The 16,045-nt window shown below is 45.0% G+C and overlaps 1 protein-coding gene across 2 annotated transcripts in view; it reads left to right on the top strand.

Moving 5' to 3' along the window:
* The window catches only part of bbs2 (Bardet-Biedl syndrome 2), a 140,338-nt gene that overhangs the window by 22,205 nt on the left and 102,088 nt on the right, over window positions 1-16,045 (top strand). For both annotated transcript variants that reach the window (XM_072518533.1, XM_072518534.1), the window contains one exon: window positions 14,372-14,497. In XM_072518533.1, coding sequence (XP_072374634.1) covers window positions 14,372-14,497 — 126 coding nt within the window. The remainder of the gene's footprint in view (window positions 1-14,371; window positions 14,498-16,045) is intronic.

Below are 16,045 nucleotides of genomic sequence, written 5' to 3'. Positions count from 1 at the left end.
GCCCTTAAGCACCTTGGCCGCTGCCGGCCTCCTCCCGGTCCTAGATCTGGACCGGTCCAGCCCTGGGTCCAGCACCGTGTTGAAGTCCCCCCCCCCCCCCCCCCATTACCAACTTTCCCATCTCCAGGTCCGGGATGCGCCCCAACATACGCTTCATAAAGTTCACGTCATCCCAGTTCGGGGCATATACATTCACCAGCACCACCGCCTCACCTTGCAATCTGCCACTCACCATCACGTATCTACCCCCACTGTCCGCCACTATGGTCTTCGCCTCAAACAATACCCGTTTCCCCACCAGTATTGCCACCCCTCTATTTTCCGCATCTAAGCCCGAGTGGAATACCTGTCCCACCCATCCTTTTCTTAATCTGACCTGATCAGCCAGTTTCAGGTGCGTCTCCTGAAGCATGACCACGTCTGCCTTTAGCTTCTTTAGGTGCGCAAGTACCCTTGCCCTCTTAATCGGCCCATTCAACCCTCTCACGTTCCATGTGATCAACCGGGTTGGGGGGCTCTTACCCCCCCCCCCCCCCCCCCCCTCGTCGACTAGCCATCCCCTTTTTTAGACCAGCTCCTCACCCGGTTCCCACGCACCCGCTTATCCCACCGACGGCGCCCTCCCGTCCCGACCATCCCATCCCGTAACAGCTCCCGTTTCCCCTTAGCAGCAGCAACCCAGTTACCCCCCCCCCCCAGCCAGATCCCTCTCTAGCTTAGTTGCTCCCCCATATTGCTTCCGGAAGTCAGCAAACTCTGGCTGACCTCGGCTTCCCCCGTTTATCCTTAGCCTCCCATTATGTGAGGCCCCCTCCTTCCTGCGCCCCCTTTTCCAGCCACAATTTCCATAGCGCGGGAACAAAGCCCGCGCTTCCCGCTCGGCCCCGCCCCTGATGGCGCAGCTCCCTCTCTCCTTCCCCCTCCCATTCCCCACCGGCGCCCACATTTCTTCGTGTTCCCCCCCCCCCCCCCTTCGAGAGGAAAGAAAATTTTCCCCCATCTGATTCACAGTCCCTTGCCACCACCTCACTACTTCATTTCAAACACTCTTTCTCCAATCTAGTCCAACTTCTCCTCTTCAATAAATGCACACGCCTCTTCTGCCGTCTCAAAGTAGTGGTGTTTACCCTGGTGTGTAACCCACAGTCTTGCCGGCTGCAACATTCCGAACTTCACTTTCCTCTTGTGGAGCACCGCCTTGGCCCGATTGAAACTCGCCCTCCTTCTCGCCACCTCCGCACTCCAATCCTGATACATGCGGATCACCGCGTTCTCCCACCTGCTGCTCCGTGTCTTTTTCGCCCATCTCAGGACCATCTCCCTGTCCTTGTAACGGTAGAACGTCACCACTATTGCTCGAGGTATTTCTCCTGCCTCTGGTCTTCTCACGAGGACTCTATACATTCCCTCCACTTCCAGGGGGCCCGCCGGGGCCTCAGCTCCCATTAAGGTATGAAGCATCGTGCTCACATACGCCCCAACGTCGGCTCCCTCTGCCCCTTCGGGAAGACCCAAGATTTTTAAGTTCTTCCTCCTCGAGCTATTTTCCAGGGCTTCCAGTCTCTCCATACACCTCTTATGCAGTGCCTCGTGCGTCTCCGTCTTCACCACCAAGCCCTGTATCTCGTTCTCATTTTCGGCAGCTTTTGCCTTCACTCCACGGAGCTCCATCTCTTGGGTCTTCTGCGCCTCCTTTAACCCCTCAATCGCCTGCAGCATCGGCGCCAGCACCTCTTTCTTGAGCTCCTCCACACATCGTCGGAGGAACTCCTGCTGTTCCAGGCCCCATACCAACTGGCCTCCCTCCACCGCAATCTTGCTTCTCACTTCCCTTCTTTGCCGCTGCTCCAGAGGATCCTCCGCAATCTGGCCACTATTATCTCTTCTGTCCATTCACATCCGGGGGGACTCCCTTCTATGTCGCCTCACAGTGGGTTTAGCCTTCGAAAATTGCCGTTGGGGCTCCCGATAAGAGCCCAAAAGTCCGTTAAAACGTGAGGTGCCGAAACGTGCGACTTAGCTGGTCATCGCCGCACCCGGACGCAACCAATAATTCTTATCAAAATACCCAAGGTCTATGGCCTTTGGCTGTCCAATAATTACAGTTACTAGCTTTGTAAATGGAAACACAATTATTGTTTTTTTTATAACAAGAACTATACTGCGATATGCAGCAAATACAACTGGTTAACTATTAACTAATACCTAATTCCCACTTTAACCTGTTCCCCACCCTCTACACACATGGGACAGAACGACACAGAGGGGTGGAAAGGAAAACAAAATCTTGTTTTAGATTATGGTTCACAGCAAGCTTGCAGGTTAAAGTCTCTGTTTGCAGACTATACTGGCCTTCTCTGTAGAATCATTCATTCATTCAAGTTCTTTGTAGTTTAGAAATGCAGTACTCACAGCTTTTCTGGAGGACCACCTTCTCTTCAAACATTTCTTTTAGTTCATGGATTGTATTCAGGCCTCTGTAGTTTCTGGAGAAGGATAGCACTCACAGCCGGCTTTCTGGAGAAGGATAGCAGGCACAGCAGGCTTTCTGGGGAAGGATAGCACTCACAGCCGGCTTTCTTGAGAAGGATAGCACTCACAGCTGGATTTCTGGAGAAGGATAGCACTTACAGCTGGCTTTCTGGAGAAGGATAGCACTCACAGCCGGCTTTCTGGAGAAGGATAGCTCTCACAGCAGGCTTTCTGGAGAAGGATAGCTCTCACAGCAGGATTTCTGATGAAGGATAGCACTCACCGCAGGCTTTCTGGAGAGAAATATAGTCCGTTCTGCCTTTGTCTTTCTGGAGAGAGCGATTGCAATCACAACAGCTTTTCTGCGGAGAGTTGGCAGGTTCTTACCCCTGGACTGCCAGAATCAAAACTGAAACTGCTTGGGACTCTGAAAAGCATTCCACTGGAATCCAGTCGCCACCTGTTACCAGGTGGAGTATCTCCTTTTGGACCAATTTATTGACCACCAGCCAATCAATTAAACTGAGTCCCAACCTATCTCTCTCACTGTGCCGCCAGGTCCGTGGTCTCCTATTCAAACCAGCACAGGCTAGCAAAGTGATCTCTCCTGTAACTTCTAGATTCGTCTGATTGAATTAAAGATACAGGCTGCTTGTCTTAATGAGACTTGTCCATTGATCATCCATGGATCAAAATAAGAACGGCAAAATAAAAGAAAGGGGAAATAAGGGGAATAAACAAGTATACCGCTTTGGATACTGTTGGTGGGGGTGGGGGTGGGGGGGGGGGGGGGGGGGGGGGACTTACCAGGGGTAAGCCATGGGGTACAGGTCTCTGGCACAGAGTCTGTCCCTGTTGCTCAGAAGGGCAGGGGGGAGAGGAGCACAGCATTAGTCACTGGAGACTCCATAGTTAGGGGGATAGATAGGAGATTCTGTGGGAACGAGAGAGACTCGCGGTTGGTGTGTTGCCTCCCAGGTGCCAGGGTCCGTGATGTCTCGGATCGTGTTTTCGGGATCCTTAAGGGGGAGGGGGAGCAGCCCCAAGTCGTGGTCCACATAGGTACCAACGACATAGGTAGGAAAAGGGATAGGGATGTAAGGCAGGAATTCAGGGAGCTAGGGTGGAAACTTAGATCCAGGACAAACAGAGTTATTATCTCTGGGTTGTTACCCGTGCCATGTGCTAGCGAGACGAGGAATAGGGAGAGAGAAGAGTTGAACACGTGGCTACAGGTATGGTGCAGGAGGGAGGGTTTCAGATTTCTGGATAATTGGGGCTCATTCTGGAGTCGGTGGGACCTCTACAAACGTGATTGTCTACACCTGGACCAGAGGGGTACCAATATCCTGGGGGGGGGGGGAAATTTGCTAATGCTCTTCGGGAGGGTTTAAACTAGTTCAGCAGGGGCTTGGGAACCTGAATTGTAGCTCCAGTATACAGGAGGTTGAGAGTAGTGAGGAGGTCATGAGTAAGGTTTCAAAGTTGCAGGAGTGTACCGGCGGCCAGGAAGGTGGTTTAAAGTGTGTCTTCAATGCCAGGAGCATCCGGAATAAGGTGGGTGAACTTGCGGCATGGGTTGGTACATGGGACTTCGATGTTGTGGCCATTTTGGAGACATGGATAGAGCAGGGACAGGAATGGTTGTTGCAGGTGCCGGGGTTTAGATATTTCGGTAAGCTCAGGGAAGGTGGTAAAAGAGGGGGAGGGGTGACATTGTTAGTCAAGGACAGTATTACGGTGGCAGAAAGGATGTTTGATGAGGACTCGTCTACTGAGGTAATATGGGCTGAGGTTAGAAACAGGAAAAGAGAGGTCACCCTGTTAGGGGTTTTCTATAGGCCTCCGAAAAGTTCCAGAAATGTAGAGGAAAGGATTGTAAAGATGATTCTGGATAGGAACAGGGTAGTTGTTATGGGGGACTTTAACTTTCCAAATATTGACTGGAAATGCGATAGTTTGAGTACTTTAGATGGGTCTGTTTTTGTCCAATGTGTGCAGGAGAGTTTCCTGACACAGTATGTAGATAGGCCAACGAGAGTAGAGGCCATTTTGGATTTGGTACTGGGTAATGAACCAGGACAGGTGTTAGATTTGGAGGTAGGTGAGCACTTTGGTGATAGTGACCACAATTCGATTACGTTTACTTTAGTGATGGGAAGGGATAGGTATATACCGCAGGGCAAGAGTTATCTCTGGGGGAAAGGCAATTATGATGCGATGAGGCAAGACTTAGGATGCATCGGATGAAGAGGAAAACTGCAGGGGATGGGCACGATGGAAATGTGGAGCTTGTTCAAGGAACAGCTATTGCGTGTCCTTGATAAGTATGTACCTGTCAGGCAGGGAGGAAGTGGTCAAGCAAGGGAACCGTGGTTTACTAAAGCAGTCGAAACACTTGTCAAGAGGAAGAAGGAGGCTTATGAAAAGATGAGACATGAAGGTTCAGTTAGGGCGCTCGAGAGTTACAAGTTAGCTAGGAAGGACCTAAAGAGAGAGCTAAGAAGAGCCAGGAGGGGACATGAGAAGTCTTTGGCAGGTAGGATCAACAATAACCCTGAAGCTTTCTATAGATATGTCAGGAATAAATGAATGACTAGGGTAAGAGTAGGGCCAGCCAAGGACAGTAGCGGGAAGTTGTGCGTGGAGTCCCAGGAGATAGGAGAGGTGCTAAATGAATATTTCTCGTCAGTATTCACACAGGAAAAAGATAATGTTGTCGAGGACAATTCTGAGATTCAGGCTACTAGACTAGAAGGGCTTGAGGTTCATAAGGAGGAGGTGTTAGCAATTCTGGAAAGTGTGAAAATAGATAAGTCCCCTGGGCCGGATGGGATTTATCCTAGGATTCTCTGGGAAGCTAGGGAGGAGATTGCTGAGCCTTTGGCTTCGATCTTTAAGTCATCTTTGTCTGCAGGAATAGTGCCAGATGACTGGAGGATAGCAAATGTTGTCCCCTTGTTCAAGAAGGGAAGTAGAGACAACCCCGGTAACTATAGACCAGTGAGCCTTACTTCTGTTGTGGGCAAAATCTTGGAACGGTTTATAAGAGATAGGGTGTATAATCATCTGGAAAGGGATAATTTGATTAGAGATAGTCAACACGGTTTTGTGAAGGGTAGGTCGTGCCTCACAAACCTTATTGAGTTCTTTGAGAAGGTGACCAAACAGGTGGATGAGGGTAAAGCAGTTGATGTGGTGTATATGGATTTCAGTAAAGCGTTTGATAAGGTTCCCCACGGTAGGCTACTGCAGAAAATACGGAGGCTTGGGATTCAGGGTTATTTAGCAGTTTGGATCAGAAATTGGCTAGCTGGAAGAAGACAAAGGGTGGTTGATGGGAAATGTTCAGATTGGAGTCCAGTTACTAGTGCTGTGTCACAAGGATCTGTTTTGGGGCCACTGCTGTTTGTCATTTTTATAAATGACCTGGAGGAGGGCGTAGAAGGATGGGTGAGTAAATTTGCAGATGACACTAAAGTCGGTGGAGTTGTGGACAATGCGGAAGGACGATACAAGTTACAGAGGGACATATATAAGCTGCAGCGCTGGGCTGAGAGGTGGCAAATGGAGTTTAATACAGAAAAGTGTGAGGTGATTCATTTTGGAAGGAATAACCGGAAGACCGAGTACTGGGCTAATGGTAAGATTCTTGGCAGTGTGGATGAGCAGAGAGATCTCGGTGTCCATGTACATAGATCCTTGAAAGTTGCCACCCAGGTTGAGAGGGTTGTTAAGAAGGCGTATGGTGTGTTAGCTTTTATTGGTAGAGGGATTGAGTTTCGGAGCCATGAGGTCATGTTGCAGCTGTACAAAACTCTGGTGCGGCCGCATTTGGAGTATTGCGAGCAATTCTGGTTGCCGCATTATAGGAAGGATGTGGAAGCGTTGGAAAGGGTGCAGAGGGGATTTACCAGAATGTTGCCTGGTATGGAGGGAAGATCTTATGAGGAAAGGCTGAGGGACTTGAGGCTGTTTCGTTAGAGAGAAGAAGGTTAAGAGGTGACTTAATTGAAGCATACAAGATGATCAGTGGATTGGATAGGGTGGACAGTGAGAGCCTTTTTCCTCGGATGGTGATGTCTAGCACGAGGGGACACGGCTTTAAATTGAGGGGAGATAGATATAGGACAGATGTCAGAGGTAGATTCTTTACTCGGAGAGTAGTAAGGATGTGGAATGCCCTGCCTGAAAAGTAGTGGACTCGCCAACACTAAGGGCATTCAAATGGTCATTGGATAGACATATGGATGATAAGGGAATAGTGTAGATGGGCTTTAAAGTGGTTTCGCAGGTCGGCGCAACATCGAGGGCCGAAGGGCCTGTACTGCGCTGTAATGTCCTATGTTCTAACGTGAAGGACTCTTACAGGAGTACTGCACTTGTAGAGTACTGTCTTTCAGATGGGATGTTAAACCGAGGTCCTGTTTACCATCTTGGGTCAACATAAAACATCCTATGGTATGAAGTTGAATTATCCAGTGTTATGACCATTATTTATCTCTTGGTTAACATCACTAAAAAAAATCATCATTCACATTGCTCTTTATGCGACCTTGATGTGCATAAATTGGGCGTTACATTTACTACATTACAACATTGACAATACATCGGAAAGTTCTTCATTGGACGTAAAGCATTTTGGGACGTCCTGAGGTTCTGAAAGGCACAAAATAAATGCATTTTTTTTTCTTTTATCTGGCAGTTGATATTTATCTGGTAGTTGATATTTAATTTTTGGTTCTCTTTCTTTACCTTAATTTGGGGTTCCTGACTCCTATTCTGTTCTTTCTTCAAATGTTGCTAACAGCATTCACTTGTGATTCAATCCCATTCACTCTTGTGCGAATGATTCTATTCTACCTTTTTCAACCTCTTTCTGATCATAGCTCACAATCTCCATCATGATTATTTGTGCCAGTCAGTGAGACGATGCAAATTATGTCTCTTCAGTTTTTTTCTTGAAAGCCCTAACAAAAGCTACCACAATTGATTTTGATGACTTCATCCTTTTGTTTACCTTCTATTCACTTTTATTCTTTTTAACCTCTAAAAGAAATTGCCATAAAGTGGTAATAGTGGCCCATGCTGATCTGTTTTCAACTGTTGGGCAGCACGGTAGCACAAGTGGCTAGCACTGTGACTTCACAGCGCCAGCGTCCCAGGTTCGATTCCCTGCTGGGTCACTGTCTGTGCGGAGTCTGCATGTTCTCCCCGTGTGTGCGTGGGTTTCCTCCAGGTGCTCCGGTTTCCTGCCAAAGTCCAAAGACGTGCTGGTTAGGTGGATTGGCCATGCTAAATTGTGTCCAAAAAAGGTTAGGAGGGGCTATTGGGTTACAGGGATAGGGTGGAAGTGAGGGCTTAAGTGGGTTGATGCAGACTCAATGGGCCAAATGGCGGCCTCCTGCACTGTATGTTCTATGCTGGGAACTCATTTTTGGCTGTAGCATTGCTCTAGTTAGAGAATGGAGAATTTCATCCCCTCTGTGCTGAATTAAAACTCACTGCCTACAGATGAAACAAGTGCGCTCACCCACTAAACCACTTAGCCTTTTCACAATATAACGCATTTCAATGGAGGAGTCTTTGGTCGAGTGATCTAAGAAATCCTGATGTCTTGAAAAAGAATGTGGAGGGATGACCTCGTAAAGGTATTGAAAATTATGGAAGGTGTTGACAGAGTGGAGAGAGAATGTTTCCATTTATGGGGAAGAGCAGAACTAGACACCATCGATATTGAATAGCCACCAAGAAATCCAATAAGAAGTTCAGAAGATGTTAGATGTTTAGTTGCTGTTGTATTAAGAGTCAAATGTTCTGCTCCTTTTCACCAACACCTTTATTTCATTTCAACAGACTGCACAAACTCTAACATCACATCACCTTACCCAAAGGCAACCTGAAGCCCCTTTACAGATCAGTGTCAATTATTAGATACTTAACATAAATGAGACAACTAATTGGAATGTCTCTTAACCCATTACTTAACAATCTCCCGTTCCTTGGAGAAAAAAATAATAATTAGGTGAAAACAAAATTACAAGAAACTCAAAAACACACGCAATTTCCCCCCCTTTTTTTCATTTTTGGAAGAACAAAACAGTCACAGAAACAGGTGCCCTTCATTAACAATATCCAATAGTTTCTGTGAACTAGCCCCTTTTTTTGTAAAACAGTCTGACAATTGATAGCTACTGTCGACCCATTTAATTTTTGCTATTTCCCCTCTGTCCAACATCTGCTTCAAACTTGCGATGTCTATCCTTAACCTTTTTTCATTGACACTTTTTGTAGAGTGCACATTTTCCCACAGGGATTTATTGTCAATGTGACATTCAATAGGTATATTACCCAAATCCCCTAATCCCAAAATTTCTGTCAATATCTGAGATATATAAACGGCCGTATCCACCGCCTCTACAAGACTTAACGTCCCAGCAGCCAAAGTCCACAGCTCCAGGGTCCCAGGTTCGATTCCAGCTTGGGACACTGTCTGTGCGGAGTCTGCACATCCTCCCCGTGTGTGCGTGGGTTTCCTCCGGGTGCTCTGGTTTCCTCCCACAGTCCAAAGATGTGCAGGTTAGGTGAATTGGCCATGATAAATTGCCCTTAGTGTCCAAAATTGCCCTTGGTGTTGGGTGGGGTTACTGGGTTATGGGAATAGGGTGGAGGTGTGGACCTTGGGTAGGGTGCTCTTTCCAAGAGCCGGTGCAGACTCGATGGGCCGAATGGCCTCCTTCTGCACTGTAAAATCTATGAAATCTCTATGAAAGTGCTTTTGACCACTCTTATTTTCTTTGTTTCCCACACAAGAGGGCAACATTTACCATTGTTCCCCAAAAGGAAAATTAGAAAACCTCCTACGCTCGAAACCCCATCACATAAATTTGCATAGGACGCATCACTATGAACTATGAGTTTCAAGTGCCTAAGGTCACCTAAAACCGGGAACCTCAAAACACACTCCTGCATTTTTAGTTTGACCAACGCTTTATTTGCTCTTATTATGTCTTGCACTTTGGGATCATTCATTTTTGTACTCAATTCTAAGACATCAAAACTCAAGTCCGGTCTAGTCTGTCTACCTAACCAATTCAGTTGCCCAATTAAACTTCGCAGTTGCTCTTTTTCCATCTTTGAAACCATTGCGTCTTTTTGTGAAACCCGGCTACGACTAATTGCTATTGGACTGATGCGTTCCAAATACGACTGCTAATGTAAAGTTGCCCCTAACTTAGTCTGTCCGATTTCCAGTCCAATGTATTTAAATGCACCGGAGCCTGACTTCCAACCCTGAATTCTTTCCTCAACAAGAGATTACAATAGCTTCAAAATCACTAGTCCCACCCCACAAAAAATCATCGACATACATCATAAAGATGCCAGAAAGATTTCCTTTATAGTGCCAGTAAAACATTGCCGGATCTGCTTTCAACTGGCAACAGCCTAACTTTAACAAAACTGACCTTACCGAAAATACCAGACTCTAGATGCATCATTTAATCCATATACACATTTGTTCAACTTCCAGAGTACCCCTTCTGTGTTAGCTGCCTCTTTAGGAGGACGGAAAAAAATGTCTCTCTGGAGCTGATGCCACTGCAAGAAAGCAGCTTTTATATCTATACATTTGCATTCCCATACCTTTGTGGCTAATAGAGCCAAGAAGATCTTTAAAATAACCTTTCCTGCTGTAGGTGAATCTACCCTTAAATCCTGATCTTCTAAGTTTGCTTCAAATCCCCTTGCCACAAGCCTGGCCTTTGCCTTATAAGTTCCATCCGGAAGAACCTTTTCTGTGCAAATCCATCTGTGGGATAGAGCTCTTTGTCCCCTGTCCGGTACTTCCGTGTATACCCCAAATTCTCTCCAACTATGCAGTTCTTGCTGTTTGGCATCTTTGATAACTTTTTCATCGAATTTTTTGGAAGCCACCAAAATGTCACGTGCATGTGGGCTTCTACTCCTATTAGTATTCGTAGTCTTACTCAGTTTATCAAGGTCTCGGAACATATGTTCCCTCTCCGGCCTGGTTTCTCGTTCTGTACTGCTACTGCTTGATCTTTCCCTTCTGCTGTGGGATGTCCTTTCAATAGTTCTCGACCTTTTCCTGCGGACCTGTTCACTATCCGATGTACTATCTGAACTGGCACTGTGTTTTTGTGCCCTCCATTTTTGAACTTCGTGGTCACAATCCATCGTCTTGACTCCCTCCTCTGAATGCTGTACATTCAACCAATGTTTATACTTTCCAGTGGCCTTCCCTGCTCTACTAATAACAGTTGCATCCTTCCATTGACTAGACCCTTCAGGCAAGTATGTCACTTTTGTACCAACTTTTGGCAGTTATCCTTTTAGAAGAATGGCCTGTTCTAATTCATCAGAAGTGTTGTGTTCTTCTACAGAAGCCCTGTTTATATCAGTTAACTGGTCCTCATAGTTCTGTAACACGTGTGTACCAGATGATCCTGGTTCCTCGTCATGTCCGTCTGCTCTGTCTAAATTTGAAAATTTGTAATCTGTGCCCATTATCCTTGATGAATGTACCATAACAGTTTGATTGCCATGTTGCAAAATAATTGTTTTGCCATCTCTGCCTATGATCTTCCCTGGGCCTTTCCATTCATTAAAATTGTCTCTCTTATAGTATACTATGGCTCCTTGCTGAAAAACGGTATTTGATGGCCGTACATTAAGCCTTGAAGTTCTGCGAATTCTTTCAGAGACTTCTGCTTCCAAAAAGGCTTTTCTACTGCTATGTCATGCATTTAAATGCTCAGCAAAGGCAGAGCTAATTGTAGTCCCTTCCCAAGCTTGAGGCTGGTCATCCAAAATGGATGGAATTTTAGGATTTCTACCAAACACTAATTGATAGGGACTATAGCCCCCAACCATCTGCAAAGAATTCTGTGCATGTACCGCCCATGCTAAAGCTGAATTTAGCCTGCAATTCGGTCTATCTGCCAAAATTTTCCGCAGCATGTCATCGATTACAGCATGGTTTCTTTCACAGACACCATTACTAAATGGGCTTTCTGCAGCCGTATTCATAACTCTGATATTCATGTTTTCACACTTATCCCTAAACTCATCATTAGCAAATTCTCCCCCATTGTCCGTAAGGAATTTTGCTGGTGGGCCCATTCCTGTCCCTATCCATTTTTCCACGATTTGATCCAGAATTGCTCTCTTTTCTTTACTTCGTACAATCGTTGATTGACTAAATCTGGTTGCTAAATCTACAAAATGCAAAATAAATATATTATTTGCTTTATCCCAGATCTTAAGGTCCATGGCCACAATGTTGTTAAAATCCCTGGCCAAAGGTAGGGTTACTATCGGTCGTGCTGGTGTTCTTCTGTACTTCCTACAAACTTCACAGTGATCACTAACCTGTTCTATCAGTTTAGTATAGTCGTCATCCCTTACCCCTGCATCCATTAATAAATTTTTCAGCCTCCGAGGAGACGGATGCGCAAATTGCCTATGCAGTTTTAATACAACAAGCTTATCAGCTAAAGTCCCATTTTCAACTGCCATTAACACATCCTTAACAACTGTACTTGAAATATTATTTGTCAGTAATGGAATACAATAGTGTCCCGACTGTGTAAATTGTAAGTCCACCGTCTTACCAAAAACTGTTGCCTTATCCTGTTCCATATCCAATTTCATGTGTGCTTTCTTCATCGACGGTCTGCTCAGAAGCAAAGGTATCTGACTTGATACAACATCCGTGCTAATGAAATGATTCACTCCGGCGATATTGCAAGGGATCACCACTCTTTTCAGCTACTTCAGAGTATTATCATCCCCAAACCTGAAACTTGTGGAACTTTCAAATTCCTTAACCTTGTTACAATTTTCAGCATTCAAGGAGTCCAGGTAACATTTTAACCAGCCAATTCCACACACAATAGATGTGCAGCCACTGTTCAATACAGCACAATTGAAGGATTCTGCAACGAACACCCTCATTACCGGCGTAAAACTGTTTGTTAATAGGACAATGCCTTCTTTCTGGTGACTATCTTTATCCTCTTCTGACTCTTCCGTGTCATGTGTCGCTTCAAATACTATTATAACGTGTTGGACAGTTGAAAGCATAATGGTATTGAGAGTCACATTGAAAACATCGATTTATTGTGCCCCGTGCATTTCTGGGGTTCATCTTCCTATTGTAGGTTCTAACTGGGTTTCTGTCTTCATAATTTCCAGATCTCTATCTCCTTCTATAGTCTTGGGGCCTGTTCGTAGCCATACAATTTCACCATCCTGTTAGTAGTGTATCTTCCATATTCTGCTTTATTGCAGGCTGACCTATTTGGGTCATCAGAGCCATCGGAATCGAAAGTTTCCCCAGAAACTTTTTTAATGCTTCTGTCATCTGATCGAATAGGGTATCCTTATCTGCAAACTGAACTCCTGTCAAAATCAGGAGCCTTTCCATGTTGCTCACTCTTGCACAGTCAAGTAATTTAAAGGCCAACACAGACTGGAAATTCCAGGTTGTATTTCTGCAGCCTTTTATATAGTCTGCCAAATTCCATTATATAGTCTTCAATGGAGAAATCCTCTATTTTCCGGAACTTATCAAAATCTGACCATGCTTCATACACACTTAACAAGTCATCCTTCTTATCCATATAATGTAATAGAGACTGCAGACCTTCTGAATCTAACTCTTCAATTCCAGCTCAGAAAACACTTTGCTCCGGATTTTACTGTCATAAGGTAGAGAAAGAGCCAATGCCATACCTTGTTTTCTCTTTCCCAAGGCAGTTACCTTAGTCCACATAACTACTGCACTTCTCCATTGGTCGTACGATCCCCTTTCAGAAAATACGGGGGGATAGTCATATCCGGCCATCTTTATCCAAGGTTCAGCATCCAAGGTTCAGCCATATATCTTGGGGGTTGTTTTTCTTCTCACTCACTCCTTTAGTTTGGTCTGGAAAAGTTGTATCTTTCAACCCTTCACATTTGCACAGCAGCCATCCTCTGCTACCATTTGTTAGACATTTAGTTGCTGTTGTATAAAGAGTCACAAGTTCTGCTCCTTTTCACCAACACCTTTATTTCACTTCAAGAGACTCTGCACAAAACTCTAACATCACATCACCTTACCCAAAGGCCACCTGAAACCCCTTTGCATATCAGTGTCAATTATTGGATACTTAACATAAATGAGACAACTAATTGGAATGTCTCTTAACCCATTACTTAACAGAAGAAAATGTTTTAAGTGGTGAGAATGCGGAACTTGTAACTACAGGGAGTATAAGCGGAAGCAGATTTACAGCATATGAAGGTGAAGGGAATAAAGGGTTATGATAAATTTTATGTGGGACAAGGTTAAAGTGGAGCATAAACATCATCATGGACTGGTTGGGCTGGATGGCCTGTTTTGTGTATTCTACATCCTATGTAATCCTATATAAGCAGAGTGCGAGTGCACACCCCTGATCCTAGTCTAAAATTCCCTCCATTTATTATGCTTAGTGATCTAAATATAGACAATTAATTCGAGACAGAATTAAAGTGTAATTACTTTTATGTAAATTATTTTCAGGTTATTATAATTTAGTTTGAATTGTTAAATAATTAATTAATTTTTCTGGCTAGTCACATAATTTCTCAGTGCTTCAGAGGGAATGAAATATCTCTACACTTACTGATGTCTGTAATTGGACTTGTTACATTGTTTACTTCAGGAACTGCCACTTAGAGGCAGTTTTTTGAGAGACCTGTTGTAAAAGAAAATGTTTTCTGCGATGTAACGTTCTGAAGCCTGCTCTGATAGCAGTGTGTCTTGAGTAACCAGGAGCAGCACTTGTTGGTTAAGTTATTAAAGCAGCATGTTCAGAAATTCAGTGACTCACTCTCTCTCTCTTTGTAGGTGGCAGATGGAGCCAACGCAATAGTACTGGGGCAGCTTGGGGAGATACCCTCTCCACTGGCAATTATCGGAGGGAACTGCACGCTCCAGGGTTTTGATCAGGAAGGAAATGACCTTTTCTGGACGGTAAGGAAACACACAACTGCGCTAGGACTGAATCCCAGAATTTGGTAGAGAGGCAGGAAGGGCAGAGTGGCACCGCACAGTGTAATACTATCCCTTCTCCGCTATCCACAGCAACACTGCACACCAGGAATGCACTGACATTCCTTGCACCTGGAGTTACCAAGTTAAAAAAGATGGGAAATACATTGTATTTTTGTCATTTATGTTTCATTTTAATTTACATGCCCACATTTATTGGGGCAAGTGACCAGTTCCCACAGACGTTTATGCTGTGTTCCACTTTGGGAAGCTGGCATGTGTTGAGATAATCCTCTCATCGTGCTTTTTCTACAACTGAATCTATAAATTATCTGGCAGATGTACTTTTTAAATAAGGCACATTAAGAATTTAATTGATCTGCAATTGTTCGGAGTAAATTATGTACAATCTATTTAAAAAAGGGCATTAAAGCTATGTAGGTTGGCATCCTACTGTTGAAGAAAGGAAGAGCAAATGATTTTGCACGTTATGGCAAATAGTTTAATAAATGCTGCACTTAAAATATGTCGCCTGGATTTCTGTATGAGTGCCATCATTTTCAACAAAAAAAACCTCAGAGAAAGTAAAAATGTCAGTGACTGAGCAGCAGTAAATTACTTGCTCTCGAGATGGAGTTGAAAATATTCAGTACTTTTTGCTGCCAAGTGGCATCATGACAGATACTCTGGTGCTTGTTTCACTTTAGGATATTTTGTTTTCATAGGGATGATTTCATGAAGTGGATTCTGCAGTAGTATGTTTGCAATTTTTAATCTGTTGCAGAAATACTAGGTCTAGCCCAACACCAGGCCTGAGCGGACCATATCAAGTACTGTCCTCTGTTGAAACTGCCAGGATCATACTGCAAGCTTAAAAAAACCCCCACTGCTTCTTTATATCATTCCACCCCATACCTTCTGCAATCTTGTGTCCATCAACTTCTTTGGCACTAATGTTGAGTTCATCCATTTAGCTGCCTCCATTGCTTCCTGATGCCTACCCCACACTTTTCAACATCCACCAAACCAGGTCATTCCCCAGCCTGGTCTCTGCCCTCGTTCTGAACATTCATCTCTTTCTATTAGCTTCCTTCGTACCCTCTCTGAATTCATTGTGTTCATGAATCCAACTCTTGACTTCCGGTTGCGGCAATGCGGAGCTAAGTCTCACATTCGGCGGCTCCTGCAAAAACCCGGTGTGGGAAGGAGATTATAACAGCTTCCCGATAGTATATGGCTTCTACTAGGAGCGGGGCGACTAAAATGGTGGTGGTGGACCCGAAGAAGGTGCGAGGGAAGAAGAACAAAATGGCGGCGGGCGGAGACTAGGCAGCGTGGATGCAGTGGACGGAGGAGCAGCAGGAGGGTATCCAGCGCTGCTTCAGAGAGATTAAACCGCACCTGCTAGAGCCGATGAAGGCTTCTATTGATAGGCTGCCGGAGACACAGACGGCCCAGGGGGTGGTGATCCGCGAGGCTCGACAAAAGATCTCCGACAACGTGGACGAGATCTTAGGCCTGGCGGTAAAG

Source organism: Scyliorhinus torazame, chromosome 10, assembly GCF_047496885.1.
Source record: "Scyliorhinus torazame isolate Kashiwa2021f chromosome 10, sScyTor2.1, whole genome shotgun sequence".
NCBI classification, from domain to species: domain Eukaryota; kingdom Metazoa; phylum Chordata; class Chondrichthyes; order Carcharhiniformes; family Scyliorhinidae; genus Scyliorhinus; species Scyliorhinus torazame.
Note: the sequence above shows the minus strand (reverse complement) of the source record. Positions and strands in the feature narration are given on the sequence as shown.